This window comes from Triplophysa dalaica, chromosome 3 (assembly GCF_015846415.1).
Source record: "Triplophysa dalaica isolate WHDGS20190420 chromosome 3, ASM1584641v1, whole genome shotgun sequence".
Classification (NCBI taxonomy): domain Eukaryota; kingdom Metazoa; phylum Chordata; class Actinopteri; order Cypriniformes; family Nemacheilidae; genus Triplophysa; species Triplophysa dalaica.
Window position 1 is genome coordinate 9,524,916 of NC_079544.1, and position 21,559 is coordinate 9,546,474.

At 37.2% G+C, this 21,559-nt stretch overlaps 1 protein-coding gene across 1 annotated transcript; it reads right to left on the bottom strand.

Annotated features, from left to right (window-relative positions):
- Positions 1-261: 261 nt before the first annotated feature.
- On the bottom strand, positions 262-21,389 carry pik3r2 (phosphoinositide-3-kinase, regulatory subunit 2 (beta)). Its single transcript, XM_056743513.1, has 16 exons — positions 21,007-21,389; positions 17,944-18,697; positions 10,971-11,063; positions 10,398-10,463; positions 9,280-9,420; positions 8,908-9,100; positions 8,709-8,794; positions 7,836-7,935; positions 7,653-7,751; positions 7,321-7,501; positions 6,835-6,960; positions 6,612-6,754; positions 6,349-6,525; positions 6,191-6,262; positions 4,081-4,254; positions 262-3,965 (listed from the first exon to the last, which is right to left on the bottom strand). Exons 2-16 carry the CDS (start codon positions 18,266-18,268, stop codon positions 3,776-3,778), a joined length of 2,166 nt encoding a protein of 721 aa, XP_056599491.1. The 5' UTR covers positions 18,269-18,697; positions 21,007-21,389; the 3' UTR covers positions 262-3,775.
- Between the last annotated feature and the right edge of the window lie 170 nt (positions 21,390-21,559).

Genomic DNA, 21,559 nt, shown 5'->3' on the forward strand with positions numbered 1-21,559 from the left:
CATTAACATCATTGCTTTGAATGGTCAACGGTTTAGTTCCAGATTTAGCTGCTTGTAAATTTTACTTTTATTGAAATTCTTTCTCCAGTGTTTTCATCTTATTTTTTTAGATATTACCCCCTGCAGGGAATGTAAAATTGTGCATGTCAGTTCCTGGAGTTTCTGTTAAGAGAGAATGCAGTTTTGCTGCTTCAGCGTGATACTGTAAACGGTAACAGCAATAAATGTTTCAGTAACCCAGGTCAAAAACACACAAACAGGTGCAATAGACTCAATATGATTTTATTGTCTTAAAAATAATTTCATCTACCTATTAAAGAGCCAAGTCTCTATACTCGTGTACCTGTTTGGTAGACAAACAACACTGATGCAAACTGTACACAGAATAAATCTGCACCCAAAAACAGATTGGGGTGAAAAGAAACGAAGGAAGCTGATTATGTACATGAAAATGTGCACAGTAGAGTTCAACAAACAGTGCTTCCCCCTCTTTTAAAGATCTAATGGCACTTTGGTGTGCATGTCATGCACTTAAGGGAAACAGGACTAGGTATTTGTTTGAACAGGGAAATAAAAGTAGAACACAGGGGAAAGGACATTGAATGACTAAAATGTAAAACAGTTGTTAAAGGCATATAGATAGAGCTGTTGTTGTAGCTATGTGAAATAGAAACAACTGTGCAATTGTGCACCCGAAAAGGAGCTTCAAGGAAACATTTCATATTTTAAAGTGATTTATAGAACATTTTGACTCTTTAACATAACTTCAAAGTGAATTATTATTGGATGGAAAAGTAATTGACATATACTGTGGTTAATAACAAAGTGAAAATACTCTAAAAATAAACATTTTGCTTTATGCTTTTTAGGATTTGTCCATCCATGGTTTTAAGAAAATAGCAAAAAAGAAGCTGCCAAATTTACCCTGGCACTTTTTCTAAAAATCGCTTTCTACAAGAGCATTTTAATCATCTTTCCTTCTGTACTTTTGTGGCAGTACTTGTACCATAGCCAAAAGAAAAATATATCTGTTCAGAAAATATGTAATGAAAACCTGCTTTTGTAACATTTGCATTTATTAAAAACAATGTAACAGACTGTGTTCAAAACTTCCTTGTTCAAAATGTATTTCTATCTGACATTTCAAGGTGAGGGAGCACTGTTCGAAGTCAACAAAGAAGGAAACACAAAATCTTCAAGTTTAAAACAACTGAGGCACAAAAAAAGACAAGTACTCCGTCTGTACAGATTCCCACAGGAACAGAAAGAGCATGTCTGAAAATACACCTTCTATTTGGTTATTAGATACTGTAAACATTTGTAACTGTACTGAATGGAAGATATTCAAGCTAGCTTATCTTTGAATTCTTAAGGTCATTACTTACAATGAGATACATAAAACAATGACAGAATTATAGCCTCTAAAAAAAGAAAAAATATATAAAGCAGAACCAGTATCAGCACTACCATAACACATTATGACACTACCACTGATTCCTTTAGGCCTGTAACTAAAACATGTACCTAAATTATTTTTTGTTGCTCATAAAGGCTGTCAAGCTTCATATATTGTCAACGAAAATGCATCATATCACCACAAGGTGTGCTTGTATAGTGCATTTAAAGGATTTTAATCTGCTTTATCACATCTCACACACACATCCAGCACTCTGGCTCATTTCTCAGAACAAGTCGATCTGAACATTCAAGAAATCACAACCAGTGTCTCTGTGCAGAAAGTCTCTGTTTCTTGCTCCACTCCGACACTATTTTATCAAAACAACTTCTGATCTTATCACCACGATGAAACAAACCGAACATTTTAACCGTAAGACACACTTATGAACCAAGTAAAGGACTAACCCTACCTTTTGACTGTGGCGAACGTATAAACAAAATTGTTTTGAACTGAAAGACATCAAAAGTTACACTAAGTTCAGACTCGCTTCCAAAGTCATTTTCACAAGTTTATATTTCAACTTGCCTTCAAAAAATTACAATGCATCAGTTTTACGCGTACGGTATTTTAACCTTGTTGCTAGCTAGTTTGTAAAATGACTTAATGGATAAAATTACTCCTGTAGTTAAAAACGATCAAACGCTTTTATGTTATGAACTGACATCCTCAAAAGTGCATATTGGTTGTTTTAGACCAAGCCTCATTATAAAGCTAATGTTTAACATTACAAATAAGGGCTCCTAATATCTATCACATAGTCAAAATGGCAATGTCTTCTATAACTCGGTACTGCCAATGAAAATGCCATTAAAAAGCATTTCAAGTACATGAATGTAACAGCATTCATTTGAAATTTGTATTTCTTCAAAGGAGGAAAATTATAGGTAGTCACAATTTTTAAAGAACTTAATGGAAGAATTCCATTTAATGCCAATTGAGCTTGATTTGTAGGGAAATATTTCAACATCGGCTTCTGGGACTACCTGAAAAGTCTAATCTGTGTATATGAATAATTCTGTATCGTCCTAATCACAAGAAAACTATCTTTCAAGCACTTCCTCACATTGCAGTTTTCTGGGAACTCCTGGCTGTGCAAATTCCAAAAATGTCACATTTAATCATCATTTCTAATTATTAAAACTTCACTCATTAAAGTGATTTGTTTTCTCTTTTATCCAACTGCTATGATTTTGACCAGTGTATTGCTTGGCTTTATACGAGTCAAACCATGCCATGAGGGCAGTATGAAACACTAGGGGAAGTACAATTACAAAATACCCAACAACATGAGGGCTCGTTTTCTTCTATAAATATTTTAGCAGAATTCCACGGTGGTCTGTAACAATGACTTTCACAAAACTCTAAAATCACATGTGAAAACATTTTGTATCTGTTCCAAATTTTTTCTTGCTTCATTGAATAACCTCATTCCCCTTAAACTCTCTAAAGCGAGTGTAGTTTAGACTTAACTTGTCGTTGCTTTGGGATCACTTTTGTCCTCACCTCACTGTCTCTGTCCTGGATCACAATGCTTCTATATAGCTATGCATCATTCTCATGTTACAAGAGACAAAAATAAAGCACCAGGAAGCACCAACACCTGCTAAAATACGATCGCACGGAAATCTCCAGCTCTGTGGTAGAACATTACATTTTTATAAAATTGTTAATGGCCATTTACTAACCATGACAACTATCTTTAAAGAGGCAGATTAGAAGCTACACGGGCTGAGGTGTCCCTCCACCACTTACGATATATAAATTTTGTTTCACATCTTCTCTAGGACCACTCACATTAAGAGAATCTATTTGAACAGTTTGCAGAAGCAAACTACCAAACATAACACATAGGATGATAACCCAAAGCAGTGATTTAATGGCTAAAAGATTGATTTTCAACAGCTGTGACTTTCACTTAATTCCTCAACGAGATCCCTGGCTGGCATCCTAATCTAAAATAGGCGAGAAACAGCCACAGTCGTATCCAAGACAGAACTCAAGTTCAAGCTTTAATGGAATCATTAGACACTGTCAGAATCTCTAAGTTTGAACTCAGTATGTGCAACGTCTTCGAAACCTTTTCTTTATTTTCGGGATGACTAATTAAAGTATTTAAGATGTGATCTTACCGTAATTACTGCGGCTAGTCCTAATACGGAAAACTACGGGCTTGCAAAAAAAGCCTGTTATTTACTTATGACAACATATTGTGCTTATCTGTTTTCTAGGATAAACATAAAAGTTTGGTGTTAGTATTGTTTGCTCCGTAAAATGTGCTTAGTCATGCTTTAAATGCGTCTTGTCGTGTCCCGTTGCTCATCTAGGATGCTGTGCTAGGACAGGGTAGGTCAGGGTTACATTCAGTGAGTCGTTGTGCTGGACCAGGGAGATGTGTTTGTAGTGCAAGACCAAGTCTTTCAAGGAACCGTAAAGGTTGTAAGGCTCAGCAAATCCAAAACCCGTGACCGTCTTGTAAATGACACAATGCTTGATCTCTCCATCCATTCTATTGAAAATAAAGACATTACTGCATTTAGCGGACACATTCATCCAAAGCATTTGAGGTATGGATTTGACCAAATTCTGTCAGTTGAGATACGATAGATATTTCAGTAACTCACACAACAGAGCAGGCGAAGGAGCCCTTCTGGGTCTGACTCTCTCGGATAAGAAAGGTGCCGTCTCGTTTGCCTCTCAGGAGATCCTCTGCGTATGTGCGCTTAATGTCCCCGACGTACCAAGTGCACTCATCATGATGTGCTTGATCGTCATCATCATCCAACCGAGAGTAGAAGCTGTAAGGTCACAAGGCAGTCATGAGCATAAGATGTATTGCAGTGGTCATGAGATATATGTTGGCCCACGTTTATCAATCGTAAAAAAGTTGAATGTAGTTATATAGTATCCATTTTTTTTATTGTAAAAATGTAAGTGCATATTTAAAGGCGCAGTTTTTGATTTATAGCGGCCAGTAGCGTTGTATTATAGATTTGCAACAAATCGATCAGTCCAAACACGACGGTGGCCACCATACTACAAAAAGATGTCGATCTCATGTTGACGCAGGGAAGACATCATGCAGGCATTAGAAAGACTGTAGAAAGAACAATATCTTATTTATTACATAATATAAAAGGTCTGTGGATTTTAAGTATAAAAAGAAGGATAAAAGTCAGGCAGGAGATAGGACCTAAGACTTTGCAGCAGAGACACGTTGGAGAGAAAAATCGTCTTTCCCCGAGGAGGTTGCATTGATTCAGTGTGTAACATTGTTTTTTCTGTTTGTTATAAGCAAGATATGTTGTTGTTTTTGTTCTAATATTAGCTGTGTGACGGAACAGTTTTGAAAATCATTGTTTATCTGGACCGCTTTTATGTTGTACTCGTCCAGATATTGGAGCGAGAGTGCGTTGGCACTGAAACTGTAGAGAGAGCGCGTTTTACTCTCTTACTCAATGATGAATAAACTTACATGTAATCCGCGGGTCACATGCGTTCCGAAGCGTAGATGGATCACGGATCATCCGCGATCCATTTCACCACTTTACCATAGGGAAAAGGGGGGAGGAAACGCACTTTGTAGAGTTGTTTGTCCGTTTAAGAATGCTGTACCAAACAGGGCTGGCGAATTCAATGTATGTAAGGCCGCTCTGTATGTATATATAAACAGCTTATCCTAAGGTATTAGAAACATAATGGTTCATAATGTAAGGTATTTATTTGCCTCTAAAGAAATAGTTTTGTATATTATATTGAATTTATGTCACTAGATCCTCCTAAAAACCCAGTATTGTTCCTTAAATAAATGCATACTATACTACTTTGGTAAGTTTTTATCAGTAGGTTTTTACTATAGCGATAGCACAGATGTCAACATTTGGGGCTTCAAATTCTGTCTGATGTCTTTGTTCAAGTTTTTAAAGCACGTTTTATTGTATTGCATGATTTTCCATAATCTGGATAGTGCCATTTTCAGGATCGTTTCATTCAAATCGGTCAATATTTCTAATTATAGACACATCAAAAAAACTAAGAAAATATTTTATTATATTATTATTATTATTTATTTATATTATTTTATTCTACAAGAGGCATATCTTCTCCATTTGTTATTATTGCTTCTGGTTTGTGCATTTTAATTCAAAAAAATTCTACAAAGTATGCAGTCTCACAAAAACTGTGCAATTCTTCGGTCACATCCATGCGTTTCTTTTTATTTGTCAAAAATGAAAACTTGTGCATAGACTGATATTTTTCTGATGTCTAGACGCTATCAACAAAAGTTTGCTAAAATATAAATGGATGGTTCAAAACATGGCAACGAATACATTCTCTGAGTGTTTATATTTCACATCCATAACGCCGGAATTAACCCATTCTAGCTTGTTAACATTTACAAATCGACGCTGCTGGGCGGAAATATTGTATCTTTGAGTTCATCGTTTAATTTTTTGCATCATTTATTACCTTTAGTTTTCTTTCTCATAACTCTGTGTGTTTTGCCGACATTTAACCAGTCTATAGTATTAAAAACCATTTGTGACTAAACCTTACAACTCATAACTACATATAAAGGCTAATGTTATATGTTAAACTCTGTAACTCAATTTGAGCTTGACTTGATAATATGCAAGAGTCTGGTCATTTCTGTTGATTCATTCAAAAAACTTTCTTTTAACTTGTTTATTATCTAAATTTAGAAAAACAAAGAAACGCAGAAACAGAACTTACTCCTCTGATTCGTTCTTTATACACAACCACTCGTTGATCTTCCTTTGTCTAGTGCCTTTCTGAGTTAACCATCTGCAAAAAAGGATTTTCATGAACATCATCAGTGATCATCTGCTGTGCCACCATTATTCAGTGAAGCATATTTTTCTTGTTCTTACACAAGGTACTGGTCCCTAAGCTTCCTCAGCTGGATGAGGTCTGGTTTCAGGCTGTTCATCCTCTTGTCTATCTCGCGATTGTCCATGGCTTGCAGCTTCAAGTCTTGTTCCAACTTTCTCTTACTGTCATGAATCTCTGTCACTCTGGACTTCAGCTTTTCAGCGTTGTTCTGTATTCTGAACAGACAAAGAAAATGAGTGCTCTAGATATTGGAGCCACACATTGCGTAAAGCAGAGAATAATGTTACATGAGCGAGACTACCTCTCAATCTCTCTATCGTTGCCTTCTCTTCGAAACTTCTCGATGCTCTCTCTGCTGATTCGCTCCTGGGTCTCGCACTGCTCCTCGAAGATCTTGATGGTCTCATTAAAGGCCTCTATGGCAGTCCGTTTCATCTGCAGCTCCTGAGAGAGATGGTACAGATCATCTCTTTAAGCGACTCATCCCAATGCATTTTAAAAGGCTGAGATGAAACGTGACCTACTTGTGATGTGCGCGTATATTCATCGTACAGTACGTCGTACTCGCGGCTCTTCTCCTGAAACTGCTCATTATAGACCTTCAGCTGCTCACCTACAGCCTCGATACTGTCCTCTTTCACCACCTGATCCTGTAGAAAAAAATTACATGTTTTTAAAAACCTCACGCTGCAGATTGACAGTAGGGGACTATCGTGGCCTATACTTGACATTAAAAAAGTATGATCTAATTATTATCAATTATTATCATTTTTCTTTGGAAAGGATGTCAACCTAAAAATAATATCATTACACACACTGATAAATGTAAAAATGGTAAATCAGAACCACTACTGGCCAAAAACTGTTTCACCATTGCGTGGATATACTGTGATACGAACCAGCCCTCTTGAAGATTTTTATAAATAGAATGTCATTATCATAAAGACCGCAAAGAAAAGAACACATCAGTTTGATCATGTTGAGATGTGTGAAAAGCACAGACATCGCACCTGCTGATATTTAGACACGGGGAAGAGCAGACGTGTGTCCAGCTTGGCGTTGTACTGAGTCAGTGACTCATGCCGGTAGTGGTTGATGAGCTCCACCACGGAGTGAAAAGTAAGAGGTTCTGAGAAGCCGTACTTCCCTCCACGGTAAAAAATCTTGATCAGTTTGTTATTTCCTCCTTTCCTGGAATAAACAATGTAATGCGATCACACTTTGTGTTCCTGTTACTGATTTCCTCAGAATGATGCAAATCAAAACAATCGATGGACCAGCAAGTAGGTGATGCATTTATTGATATCAAACAAACAAAAATTTCGTCTGTAGGTCCACTCACCTGAGGGTCAAGGTATATTCTCCCTGAACTTTGCTGGAGGCATCCCGCACCAAGAAGGTACCATCAGGAGTGTCTCTCATTTTGTCATTCACCTCCTCTCTACAACATAAAATAACGCACTCACATTAGACGGAGATCCATCACTTACAAAAATATGAATTAATCATTGTGGTGATGGTTTACCTGGAAATGTCTCCCCAGTACCATTCAGCTTCACTCATTAAGCTGTTGTTTCCATTGGTAACAGATGAGGCCATGGCTTTGGGCGGTTTAGGAGGGAGAGCTGAATGAACAAGACAAATATTATATTTATGATTAAAATAAATAGAGTCTTTATTTTGTGCTCCACGACTGGGGCAAACAGAATATGTGCATCACTAAAGAACCACACCATCATCAATTATAAGGAGTGGTCCTGGAACAACCTGCAACGCTTAAGTGGTAAATTAACAAATGGGAATTATCAAATCCAGAACATTTCAGTTACCATCCCAGATCAACATCATGAGATTTTTATGGTGTTTAATTGATTTCCAAATGCAGTTTAAAGTAAAAGTCTTTATTTCATTATGTTTTCATATCCCAAAAGTTCAATAAACTGTGGGACCCTCTCATAAATATTGTGTCCATAGCACACTTTTACATTTATTTAAAGTGAAAGCTTGTGATATGCCAGATTTCTTATGCTGTCGATTAACAAAAACAATAGTTTTGGCACATTACGCATAAATAATATACGCGTATAAACAAATGAGACAAACGTTTATAATAAACGCATTGAAAGGCACTTAAAAATATTTAAAGTATGCAACTAGATTTACAAAAATCTTTATTGAGAGTATGTCACAGTTCACAGGGCCTGGGACAAAAATTTTATGGGTGGCGCCCTCTCTGTGACCAACGAGTTAGCTTAACCATAAAGACCTTAATAGGCCCTTATTATACGGCCAAGGACATCCCCAGTTGACCCCTAGTAAAAAACATCCACGTCAAAAGGTTGAATTATTGAATAAAAAGTAACTCAAACTGACAAAAGTCAAGTCAAAAGTGATTTACCAGGAGGAGTTGGCTCTTGTTCCCAAATTCTCTCCAAAAGAAGTCTCTCAACGACAACCGCAGGGAACTCCTCATGTTCTTCTGACCTGTAAATCAAACACATTGAAGCGGGAAAGGTTTACGTGCGTACTAAAGTTCAGCCGTTTATTCCAAACACTTTGGATAAATCTAACTGGGGAATACAAAAAACCCCACTTACCCGCTCACAGGGCCCCTGATCAAAAGAGGGCCAAAGATTTGGCCGAGAGTGTGAATGTCTAGACCGTTCTGCTCTTCACACTGGAAGACCTTCTCCAGGTGTCTGAGTAAATACTGCAGCGTCAGGAGGTTCTGTAGTGGAACAGCAGGATTCTCCAGGGCCTGCAACAACTGTCTCCTCATTGAAGGAGCATCTGTTAACAAAAGACACCCCCACAGTGAATCTCACAAGCCGTTCAGGCAAATGCAAGGGAAAATGTTCTCATTTTCTTGGCCGACAGCACTTGTTTGCTTTTTCAGTTCGTATTATTCTGTTACTTTCTATAGACAGCGTTCATCCGTCATTGGCAGACCTGCAAAAAGTGGCACTTACCCGATTCTAGCTGCACTGCTGTCTGAAGGTCTGTATAAACAGAAGGAGGGATTAAAGGTGCAGGAAGTTCCTGCAGGTACCGAATGAGAGCTTCCGAGAGTGTGTGAACGTCCCACTGTCCCACATCCAGCTCCTGCGGCTCTGTACATGGAAAATGACCAGTTAAATCATGACCGACATCTCATTCAGTGAAAGACTCTACCTGCCAGTGTGAATGTTTGAAGTGCTGCTGTCCTTCTGAAACCTTGTCTCTCCACACACTTTATGTTTGCCACTGGGTTTTGTAAAAATCCAACCAACACAAAAAGTTGTAAAAAGTACTTTAACAAAAACAGTATTTAATCGTTGAAAGAAGTATAGAGTTTTTTGTCCTGAAAAACAGAGAATTTGGACAAAGGAGGTTTCGGAAGGACAGCAACGATGTTCTAATACGAGTGTCAAATGCTTGAAAAAAATGCAAACAGTACAATTACAGAAATATGATAATTAACGATAATTATGATAAGATAACTTAATTTAGCTGTTAAGTGTTTTACTTTGTCATGTAACTCCTGGTTATAAGACATTTTTATGGTATATAGTAGGGTTCAAAAGACCACTGCTAACCTGAGATTCAAACAATTTAATACAGTAAATTAACAGAACACAACTGAAAAACAATAAACATAAGAATGTGAAATGAATCTAAATTTCTGCTGTATTTCTAGGTAACACATTTTTTGCTTGTTTTTACTGAAGTGCACAAAATAATTTTTTGAAACAATATCACATCTAAAAATGTTTAAACTCTTATTCCAATAATGTAAATAAATTAACAATAATGTAATACATAACATTAAATAGTGGTACAAATTTAAATAATAAATAAAACATTTAAAAAATATTTTTTTTAAGTATTAAAGTAAAAGTTATCCATTATCTACTTGGTTAAACGTTGGTGAAATGTAAATGAAAATTTTAAGAATAAAACAAATAAAACAGCTCCTAAAACGAACATGCAAAACACAAATTATTCAATGCAATGCTGCATGTTGCCGAGGATGTGAATAGACTATCTTTTCCTGCACAGGAAGTGAATTAACCACATGGAAAAGCATGTCGATAGCAACTGAACTCACCAGCAACGCTCTGACTATCTGTGGCTGAGACACTGGACGTCCTGTACAGTATCCTAGAGTCCAGACCTAGCAGAAAATCCATGTGTCAAAAATAGATCTTCCGTGTTTGGATTAGCATCAGAGTCATATCTAAACATTAAATGTAAAAGCCTAAAGCTATAAATACATCAAGTTGAGCTATCTGAGAGCTCCATCCCTCAACGTTTTAATCTGTGGAAAAGTAAATCGAAGGCTTCGGTCGAGCCATGCAGCGCGAGCGTCACTCCATCTCTCACTCAGAAGTGAAAAAGAGGGAGGGCTCATAGAAAATCTGGATGGTAGTTACTGCCATATGGTCTAATGAGAAACATTTCGCACCTCCATGGCTTTGGGTATTATTTTCAATGTGGAAATAATCTATGAAATAAAGGCATTCTAAGTGTAATTGTTTTTATTTTCATTTCTGCCTGTGGCTGGAGGCTCTCTGCAGGGATTCTTGCTCACACTGGAATCGGGTGTCAAGTACTTTGACGTGCAAACCGCAAACAATAAAGCCCTTAACATGACTGTCAATGACAGAATGGAAAGTGTTACCTGTCCGCTCAATTGCTTCAACCAACTTAACAAGATCAGGGGGAACGCTTTCCGGCTGTATGAACTGTTTGGTCAGGTCAAGGGCTGGAACAACTGAAATCGAAGAGAAAACCAAACATAGAACATTTCCTTTAAACCTCTGCTTATACAGTATTATAACTACTTAACGTATTTTCTTATTGAATATTGTAAAGAGTAATGTTGACATAACTTGCATTATTCTTTTAATTATATATATAATATTACTTCTAATGAAGTATGTGTTCAATGCAAATGTTCAACCCTTGTCTGTTTTCCTCACCTACTGTTGTGACTTACTGTCCTGAGCCTAGTGTGTTTAATTTGACTTGCCCGTTACCTTTTTTAAATAAAGAGTTTAATGTGCCGTCCTTTGTCGGAAACTAAAGCTGCCAAAAGCAGCAACTGTTTAGCGGAGGAAGCAGTGATGTGATATAATGAGGAGTTATTCTATACAATCTGGGTATTTTTGCGCCTCAGACTTTAGAGCCAATTGTGAACTCCGTGCAGAACACATATCTCTCTTCCTTAATGTTTTAAATTGATGGTTTTTATATATTTAGCTTTTTCCGGATATAAAAAATAAGATTAATGGCTAAAAACAACAACTAAACATGCAAAGTATTAAATGTGTTTAACTGTAATATGTAAGCAGTTAAATAGCATCAAGAAATGCAAAATATATATTTTTTACCGGAGGAAAAAAGCTTCCATTCCCTCCTGTCTTATTCCAGTTCTTTTGAAGCGAGAGCTGCCTCGGCCCTTCGCGTGAGCAGAGCACAATAAACGATTTAATCAAAAATCCTGAACAAGCAAAAGCCCACTGGCCTTGTGCCAGACCCTCCTTTTCAGGCCCACCACAAAGAGGCCAGAGCTTGGCTGCCTTCTCCTCCTGGCAGTGCAAGGCTAAACCACGTCTGATTATTAATTTTGGAGTTCAGACGAAGTGCCATGTCAGCACATTCCACTTTTCCACTGCACGTTAAGCATGGAACTCTGCTTGCTTTTCCCTCTTTCGGAAGTAAACCTACCTCTCGCGCATTAACCACGACATGGACACCTGACATGAATCCATTGTCAATCCACAAAAAAAAAGGATAAGACTTTTCCCATTTTCCAGTTTTGGCCAACTTTGCTTAGAAAAAAAAAAAAATCTATAGATTTTACCATTTAAAATGTGTTTAACAAAGTCAAGAATTCTAACTCAGCAAATGTCTTTCCATATAATATTTCTGAATCACAGATAGAAAATTTAGTCTTTGATAAATATTCAGTCATTGTTTATTCACCCTCTTGTTGTTCAAAACCAGCGTAGGACTCGATCTTCCGGGGAACACAAAAGTACATATTTTGAAAAATGTCTATGTCATGTCAATGGGGCCAATGTTATTAGGTTACCAACATTCTTCAAAACAACTGCTTTTGAGTTTTGCAGAAGAAAAAAGTCATACAGGTTTTAAACGACATGAGGGTGAGTAAAGGATGGCAGAATTATTATTTGTGGGTGAACTTTCCCTTTAAGAGACATAATTTCAGAGAAATTTGAATGGATAGAAAACAACTGAACAGAAAATAGGAGAACTGCTGTGTATACGGAGAAGACGTTTAATGTATTCCTCTATAGTTATTTTCAGGGCTGGGAAGGTTACTTTTAAAATGTATTTCACTACAGATTACATGCTTTAAATTACAAAATTTCTTACAGATTAGTTTTTAATCTAAATAGTTTAGAATACTATAAAGTACATAAACAAAGGGATCACCAAACAGATTACTTGGCTTTCCTCTGCATATTATTTTAAACAACAGCAGTTTTACGGTTTTCCCTCTTGGACATTATGTCCACGATTGTGAGTGTATGTCTCACAATTCTAAGAAAAGAATAAGAATCAGGAAGGAAGTCAGAATTGTGAGACAAAACGTCACATTTACCTAAAAAATAACATGAACAAGAAACTCCCGAACAACTATCAAAAAACATAAAACAGTCGTTGATCATTCAGGTAACAAACAATTAAGATTCAAGGGGATGTGCATTTTTTAATGTGGCAATTTGTATAAATGAAATCAGTTTGACTTGTGGAGTATATGTAAAGTTTATTATGGACAGTACTAAATACAATTAATATGCAATATGCAATAAAACCAGATCCCTATTATTTTCTAAAAATTATTCAAATTTAGCATTTTCTGCAAGAAGTATGAAACTTTTTGAAAGCATTAAGGATGCTTGTGCAGACTGTCAGAGTCAGAGAATCCAATTGCTGTTTACAGTAGTTGCCTGAGGCTGATACAGTTTATAATAATGTTTAAATTACATTAAAATGTCAATAATCACTTTGGTAATCTTCAATACTTTTTGGATGTAACTGTAATTTGACCCATTGACCCATTGAGCCCATTTAAAAGTAACTGTAATGAAATCAATTTTGTATTTCGTTACTCCCCATCCCTGGTTATTTTATATACCTAACATGAACTAACTTTAATGGTAACAAATAAATTTGATTTATTAACCATATTTTCTTATAGCTCCAGGTCACTGTTGCATATCCAAACACAGCATCCAAATGCTTAAAAACACTTGGTTTTGTGCAAAATAGTGTTTTTAGGAAAAACAGCTGTGATCCTCAAGTCATTGTTGGTTTTTGGAGCGGGAACCAACTAATCATTACCCAATTATAGTCGTCCTGGTAGTCTGCATCTTGGCTGGCCTACAGCAAAACATGCCTCTCAAAAAACAACTGCAACGGCTAATCATATGATTACAACAACAACTGGCTTCATTCTACAGCACTTCATGCACTTCTTTAAACCAACCTTTTGTTGCTCAGTCGTTTTTGTTCAATTTCATGTTTGCTGACATCAAGTTAAACAAAATGTTGGCAGGCTAACCCACTTAGCTTTGCAGTTTGGTGGATTTTCACTTGCACTCATTAACTTGGATTCAGTCATGCTCTACTAATGGAAAACCATGTCTTTGTGTTCGGTGAATATGATTATGTAAGACAACTCTTCACCCACATTACTTTGTACTATTTGGTAATCTGGGCACATCATTCATGGCTAACCTAAGGCCTTGCCCATTTCCTTTCACTGGAGCTCTAAAGCTCTCAACATGTTTTAATCTTAATGCAAAGCAAACAGTATTAAGAAACACCACAACATAAAAGCCACAAAACAAGATGCAGTCTTGCACAGCTCAGATTTCTTTCAGTTGTGAATAACCAGCTTCTGGTCTGACTGGATTTTAACACTAAAAGGAAATAAATCCTGAAAATGTTTCACTCTAACATATTAAAGGATTACAAATATATTGCATAATGCATTTCAATGAAAAAAATCATATTTCATCTAAATGTCAGCCTAGCCTAGACAATTTAGGAAATCTTTCAATTAATTAATGAAGAGTTGCAGATAAAAACCAGTTGTATTAATTAAACAAGCCAAAGCACCATGGAAAAGATTCAGAATAAATGCTCAGATTGGAGGCTTTAACTAATACTGTACTAATTCTGTGAAGGAAGGTTCATGGTATGGAGCCGGGGGGGAATTCAAGGGGCCTTTCTCTTTCTGAGAATTGTAGCGAGCGGATAGTTTATAGCTGCCTGGAGACAGTATCAGAAGAGTCTGTGAAACAGGGGAGGAGGAACAGGCGGAGACTGTAGAAATGCCAAGCCACGGTTCACTTAAACAAGCAGTAAAACTGAGACCAGGAAAAGAAAGAGAGAAAAAAGAGAGGAGGGAACTTTTGTCACAGGCTGTGAAACAACTACATTTTATTCTGTACTGATAGTGTTAGTGGATTTAGATTTAATCTATACACGTAGATGTATTTTAAGACTGCTTAAAATGGTTATATCTACAAATAGACATCTTCATTTTCAATGAAGAAAAGTAAGAGGGGTATCAGTTTGACCAACAAATAGTTCACAGGAAAATACCCAAGCTGTCTTATTTGCCTGTTACAAAGTTGCATACATCTTGCATGTTTGTTTATTATATAATAAAAACACAGAATATGCGTCATAGATAAGATTCTATCTGGAATTGCGTATTCATATAATTGACATGTAAAGTGTTTATACTAACATAACGATAAGGCTGCATTTGTTAACATTAGCTAATGCGTGAATGCTAGTTAACATGAACTTGCACTGAATTATATTTTTACAGCATTTGATATCTTAGTTCATCTTAGTGATCACATATATTAATAAATTTTTTAAATCAAAAGATGTAACTGTTAACATTAGACTAACATGAACAATCGTATTTGGATTAAAAGTCCAAATGTAATTTTTTGGAGGGTCGATTGACAGAAATGCAATATAATATACATAACTATGTCTTCAGAGGTGCCTTCTATGAAGCGTTATGTTTTTATTACCTTTGAATGAGCTATTCCTGTGTTCATACACCGCGAGTCCCCTTACATGGAATTCACCATATTGTTTCTACAGTAGCCCTAAACGAAAAAACAGCTCTACAGAGCGCGTTTCGTAAATACATTATATCCTTCGCCAAAGAAGCAAAAACATGACGACATTTTTGTCCAGTGAGAGCCGCCTTTGTGCTCCGAAAGGGAAGGGTGGAGGGAGCCGTTGGTTGCAATTCACAACCTCACCATTAGATGTCGCTAAATTCTCCACATTGCTCCTTTAACTAACATTAAAAATTCTTCATAAATGTTGAAAAACTATATTGTTCATTGTTCTTGTTAGCTAATCCATTTCCTAATGTTAACAAATCTGTTAAATCTACCAGTTTAATTAAGGTAGACTTTTAAAGGGTGTGTCTCAAACATGCAGCGTCTTAAATTAGAAGTTTTGTAGGCCGGTGAACCACAGGAGAGAAAAATGGAAAAGTTTCTGAATCTAGATATGCGAGTGTCTTTCATGTGGAAAAGGCTGAGAGAGTGAGCAACCAAGTATTACCTATAAAGGTGTTTAAAATCATTGTAATTACTGTGCGATTCATGTTTTAAAGATATTTAAACATAACTATGGACATTTTATGTTTAATACAGAATAAAATGAAACCGGTACATCTAGCTTCATAATTCTGATGCGCAAACAAAGTATCAAATACTATCTTTCAGACAGAAGCTTCTGACAGAAGGCTGTACCTTCACCACCAGCTACCAACAAAACGCTACATTAAAGCTACTGATGTTACAATAAAGAGTCGGTATTTTTGACTCAAAATCAATGAGGATTTTTTGGAGAGAAAATATGTAGCACCCCAAATTTATATAATAAAATATTAATTTTGAATAAACCAAAATGCGAAAAAACTAAATACTCCCTAATAGTTAAAACATCTGTTTATCAACAGCTATGTTTCACCTTCTAATAAGTTGGTCAACAATTCCAAACTAAAATGAGAAAATAATAGCATGTTTGTATAATAATGTCAAATATCCCAATACTTGACCCATGCCCTATATGCCGATGATTTTAATTTGATCAACATTCAAATAAATATTTGTGATTGATAAATAGTTCTCGTCAATGAGCGCACATTGATTTAATGCAAAGCGTTGGGCTCTTTACTTATCAAAGATAAGATCCTGGAAATAATATTAGTCAATGCTGGTTAACGTTCGGAAATATATTTACAATATAATTTGCTTGACAAATCTATATTTCTAGATTCTTAATGCGCCAGTATTATGCTTCTCTTTTTTTTCTTCCCTATGCAAATCCATTTTAAGCAGAATGCAAATGCTGGAGGCATGTAGGTCAAGTCTCTTCCTCTACAGTAAAAAAAAATGAGAAAAATGTATAGGTTAGCCAAACTTTAAACTCTTTTTTTTTTTTAGAAGTAACTTAAATACTTTCCACGAGACCGTACGGCAGCAACACATTTACGCATTTGCAGAATCACCCAACGCAATGTTTTCCAACACAACTTCTACCAGTATGTGTCTTTTTATCAGTAAGCACCATACAATAAATATGACTTTTATCATATGGCAATAAACATCACCACATTGGAATAGTGGAGAGTTTTAACTGTACTAAAACAAGGGACACAGAGACGACATTGAAGCAAAAATCACCTGATTCAAGGGGAATGTGCGTATGAAGCTGAACGCTCTATCTGATACATAATTCCATTCTCCAGATTGGCCTGCTCAATTCCCAAGCCTCTAAACATAGGATAATTTACTGTTTCCTGAAGGCATAGATGGAGAGGGAGGGAGAGCTTATGGAAAGTGCAAGAGAAATACAGGCGATTTGAAGAGGGAAACACAAGATATCTTGAGAGGGTAAAGGGTAGGATCTTTAAAATGTGTGCTAGATGACATTGGAGACAAAAGAGAAGCAGGGAAAAACATAAATGTCTGTTAAAGTCGAGATTTTGTTGAATCTGACATCAGAAATCCTTTTTAAACAAATACCCAACTATGGAAGCAGCCTTCTCTCTACAGTACAAGGCAATTTCTCTTTAAAATCACACATATTATAACCAATATGAAGACTAAATAACACAAACCGTTTAAAACTGAATCTAAATTGCTTCAACATAGTTGTGCTTTTTCCATTTTCAAAGTTTTTAAGTTTTTGTTGTTGTTTTCATTTCATTTTAGTGTTTTGGTTAGTGTAAACTGAATTAAGATGTGCTTTAGAAATATTATAAAAAAGGTGTATTTAAAAAATGATGTCTTTTGTCCGGTTTTAAGTGTAATTTCAATTTATTTACATTTCTTTCATTTTGTCACGCTGCAATTTCTAAGTTACATATAGGCCTGGGTAATAATCCCAATACGATCTTAAACATATTTTATTCTACTAAGCAAGAATTACATTTAAATGTAAAAGGCATTTTGTTATTTGGGCACATTTTTTCTATTACTGATATTTCACAAAAAAGGTCTGCATCAGATAAGCTATTAAATCAGATGTGATAGAGTTGTACCGCTTTTTAGGAGAGGTTTTTGGATTCTTACCCGGTGCTGAGGCTGTTGGCTCAGGTCTGGGAACAGCAGGAAGTGGTCTTTGAGAACGAGGCTGGCAGGATGACACTGACATTTTCACAGTTCCAACATACTGCACGAACGTCCCTGGAAAGTCTCCCCTCTGTTTGGTTCGCTCATTAAAACCTAAAATCCAGCCAATGCATTCCGGGTGCTGCTCGTCACCCTCTTTGATGCCCAGTGACAGTAGAGATGCCTTCTCCACGGTCAGAATATCACCAAGTTCGAGGTCAATATCATCCTCACAGTCCTTACAGTAGGCGTACAGAGATCTGTACTGGAAGCCATCGGCAGCCATTTTCTCAGAGTATAAAAAAAATCACCCCAGGCAGACGAACCTTGGACTTGGGATGAAACTTCGGGAGGGCGTGGGTGATGTCGGACAGAGGGACGTTTTGTTTAAGGCTAAGGCTATTGACTGGAGCTTATAAGCATGTCCAACAGAGTGGGCCTGTGCTGTTGGAAGCTTAGCGTTGCAGCTTAGACCTGACCGGTGTTATCCAAACAGGGAATTTTTCTTAACTTGAACCCACGGTTCAGCCAAATGATGGAGCAGAGAGAATGAGTCGGCAGCATGCTCGTTCAGGCACAGGGAAATGAATTAAGTACTAAGTTCAAATAAGATCCCACTTCCTTTTGGCAGGTTAGATGGTGTCGTCTGGTAGCAGGTCACTCAACATTCCACTTCAGAACACATTCCTCTCAGTGTAACATGATGAGTTGATGACTAAAGGAAAAAAAGACAGCAGCGTTTTAACAGCAAAATACTTAAATGTTCTACTAAACACAATCAAATTATGATGCACCTCACATGTATCATATAGTTGACATAGTCATTATGGATATGAACAAAATAATTTATGAGCCCAATAATCTTAAAGCAAAGTCAAGCACGAAAAAGCTCTTCTGCTTACCTTTTAAAATATAAAAGCAGAAAGATAAATAGCCTTTATAGAACAATGCGCAGCAATTTCTAGTAAATATCAAAAAGATACCGGTCAACCTATATTTGTTACAGATGTTCTCAGTCACGTGTTGTGTTTTCAGAATGGGTGCACGTCGCAATTTCGCAAACCTGCCAATTTGAAATCCATACTTTTCCAAGAATCCATGAGCAAAAGAGCACAACCAAAATTGTAGATATACTCTGCAATATGCATTGTGTTACGGAACAGCAAAGCCCATGACTTTTCTTAATGCGCATACGCACCTTCGAACCAAAGGTTTATGCTTGCTTACCAAGAAAGCGCCCAATCTACAAACCTCGCCAACTATTTGCGCAGATTACAATCAAATAAACAACACCAAAGTGTCCGACAACACAGACTGGCATCACAGGGCAAACACTCACCCCACTTTTTCAAAGGTCTCAGTTCGACATCCTCTGTGTGAAGAAAAGAGGTGGTAGCACAGACACGTGGCACGGACATACCCAACCACAGCCCGCAATCCTCACACCACCAAAGCACCCCCTCCAAATAAAAAAAGTACGTCATAACCGTTTTCGCCTTTTCATTATTATAACTTTAGTACTCAGGATAAAGCTACTGCTGTTTAAATACGTAGTTAGTTCTTTCATGAAAAAGGAAAGGTCCGTTATGAGTCTGAGTGCCAAAAGTTCTTACGAAACAAATCATCATTACAGTAAAGCAAATGGTTTAAGCTGCAGGGCAGCGGACGACACATTTAGTCTTTTCAAGAATCCCGTCCTCCTCTTTATTCGGTTTGAGCAGAGCAGTTTGCCAAACACTGTGACCAAGGCAGACCACAAAATAATTAATGAATGGAGGCAGGAGACTCACTGTTGCTACAGAAGGGAAAAGGCAATGCTGGATTCCTATTGGGCAGCATGTGGCCATGTGCTCAAGGATCACCAGAGAAGCTGGAGCAAATCAAGCAAACGTTCTAATATTAGAAAATGTATCCAGGCAGTGAGCAAATCCCAAATCATTATTTTACGTAAATGTACAACTATTCCTTACGATTTAGCTTTGGAGGAAAATAACAGAAATCGTGTAAGACAGGAGACACAAGACTGAAGAATTCTCAGTAAAGAGTCACTTATCAGACTAGACTTGTCTACACGTAACATTAGGATCATTTGTGACATTTTTAAAGGCAAGAGGACGTTGTTGCTGGTAGGAGTTCAACTGACGAAACTGGATCAGGATTCTCTCATGTCTTCTGCCTGGGGCTGTCCAGGTAAGGCGCTTAATCTTTCCACAGGACATACTAACAGTCAAGAATTGAGGACAGTATTTTGCACATTTGCATGGAGGAGAACAACGATGAAGCTTATGTAAGAGCTTCTTTCACTCGTTTTATTTGGCCCAAGTACCTTGACTAATGCCAATGAGTCTGGTGACAGATAATGTTCTGCAAACAATGTGTCCTTTTAAAGCCGCACTGAAGAAACTGCACACAGAAAACGCATTCTGGATACATGGCGTCCAACCCTTCAAACAATTCACGCACGAAACATTAACGTAAACACGACACGTGACTGACTTATTTAAATCACAGAAGTGTCATTATAAAAATTTCTTGACACTTAAACGCTGCTCGCGGTGCTTAGTTTTAGGGATGGCGTGCATTGTAAACCGCTTTTACAAGTTAAAGTGACTCCAGACATAGACACAGACGCTATGCGTTGTCAAATACAGGCCGCGAATATAAGCAGCGAGCAAAGGACCCTTTAAATTAAGAACCGTTTCAATTGAATCCGAAAAGTTTGATGTTGTTGCCATGCAACTCTAGTGAATCTGCTCGCGCGGTGTGTAGCGCTCGAGCTCCTCTTGTTGTATTTACTGACCTGATCATCAGACTAGGCGAGTAAATTGTGCGATCACGCAAACACGTCGATTCAAATGTTTCTGTGACTATTTCTATGAACAGACGTTGCTTTAAAATAGTCAAAATAATCAATTATACGTGTTAGCACGCGTCGTGTCATTTCCCCACGTCAGGAGAGTGCTAGCTAGCCATCCAGTACCGCGGAGTACAGTAACGTAATGTACGAAACTTAGGAAAACTTACCAGTATGTCGTCGTCGAGAAGGCTTTGGTGATTTGCGTCGAAGTAAGTGTGCACTCGTAACACTCGCGTTTTTAACTCCCGTCCGCTCCCTCTTTACACTAAAGTGCTGTTTTTCTTTTTCCTTTTCATTCCGCACAAATCTTTCCAACTTGCCGAACTGCCATTTTCCAGCACAGCACAGAGCGGCAAGACTGCGTGAGAACTAGTGATGTCGAGACGGAAAACAGCGGAATGAGCCGAAAACAGCCGAAAGAGTAAATCTCGGTTTAGTGCGCATTATTCCTGTACTCACTATGCGACATCCTTCTTGGAAATGCATTTAAGTCACCACATCTAAAACGAAGTTCCTACTAATGATGAAAAATGTTGCAAGTCTGGTCCCAGGTATTAAACAGAAAAAGCAACTCTTCACCAGTGCCAAGCTGAAATGATCTAATTCAACAATGTTAAATATGTAAACATTGCAGGAAGTGACCTCTGTTAGTCAGTGTGATTTAACTGTCAGTAATTCAATGGAATTACTGGAATTAACTTGCAGTAAATGACGCTCTAC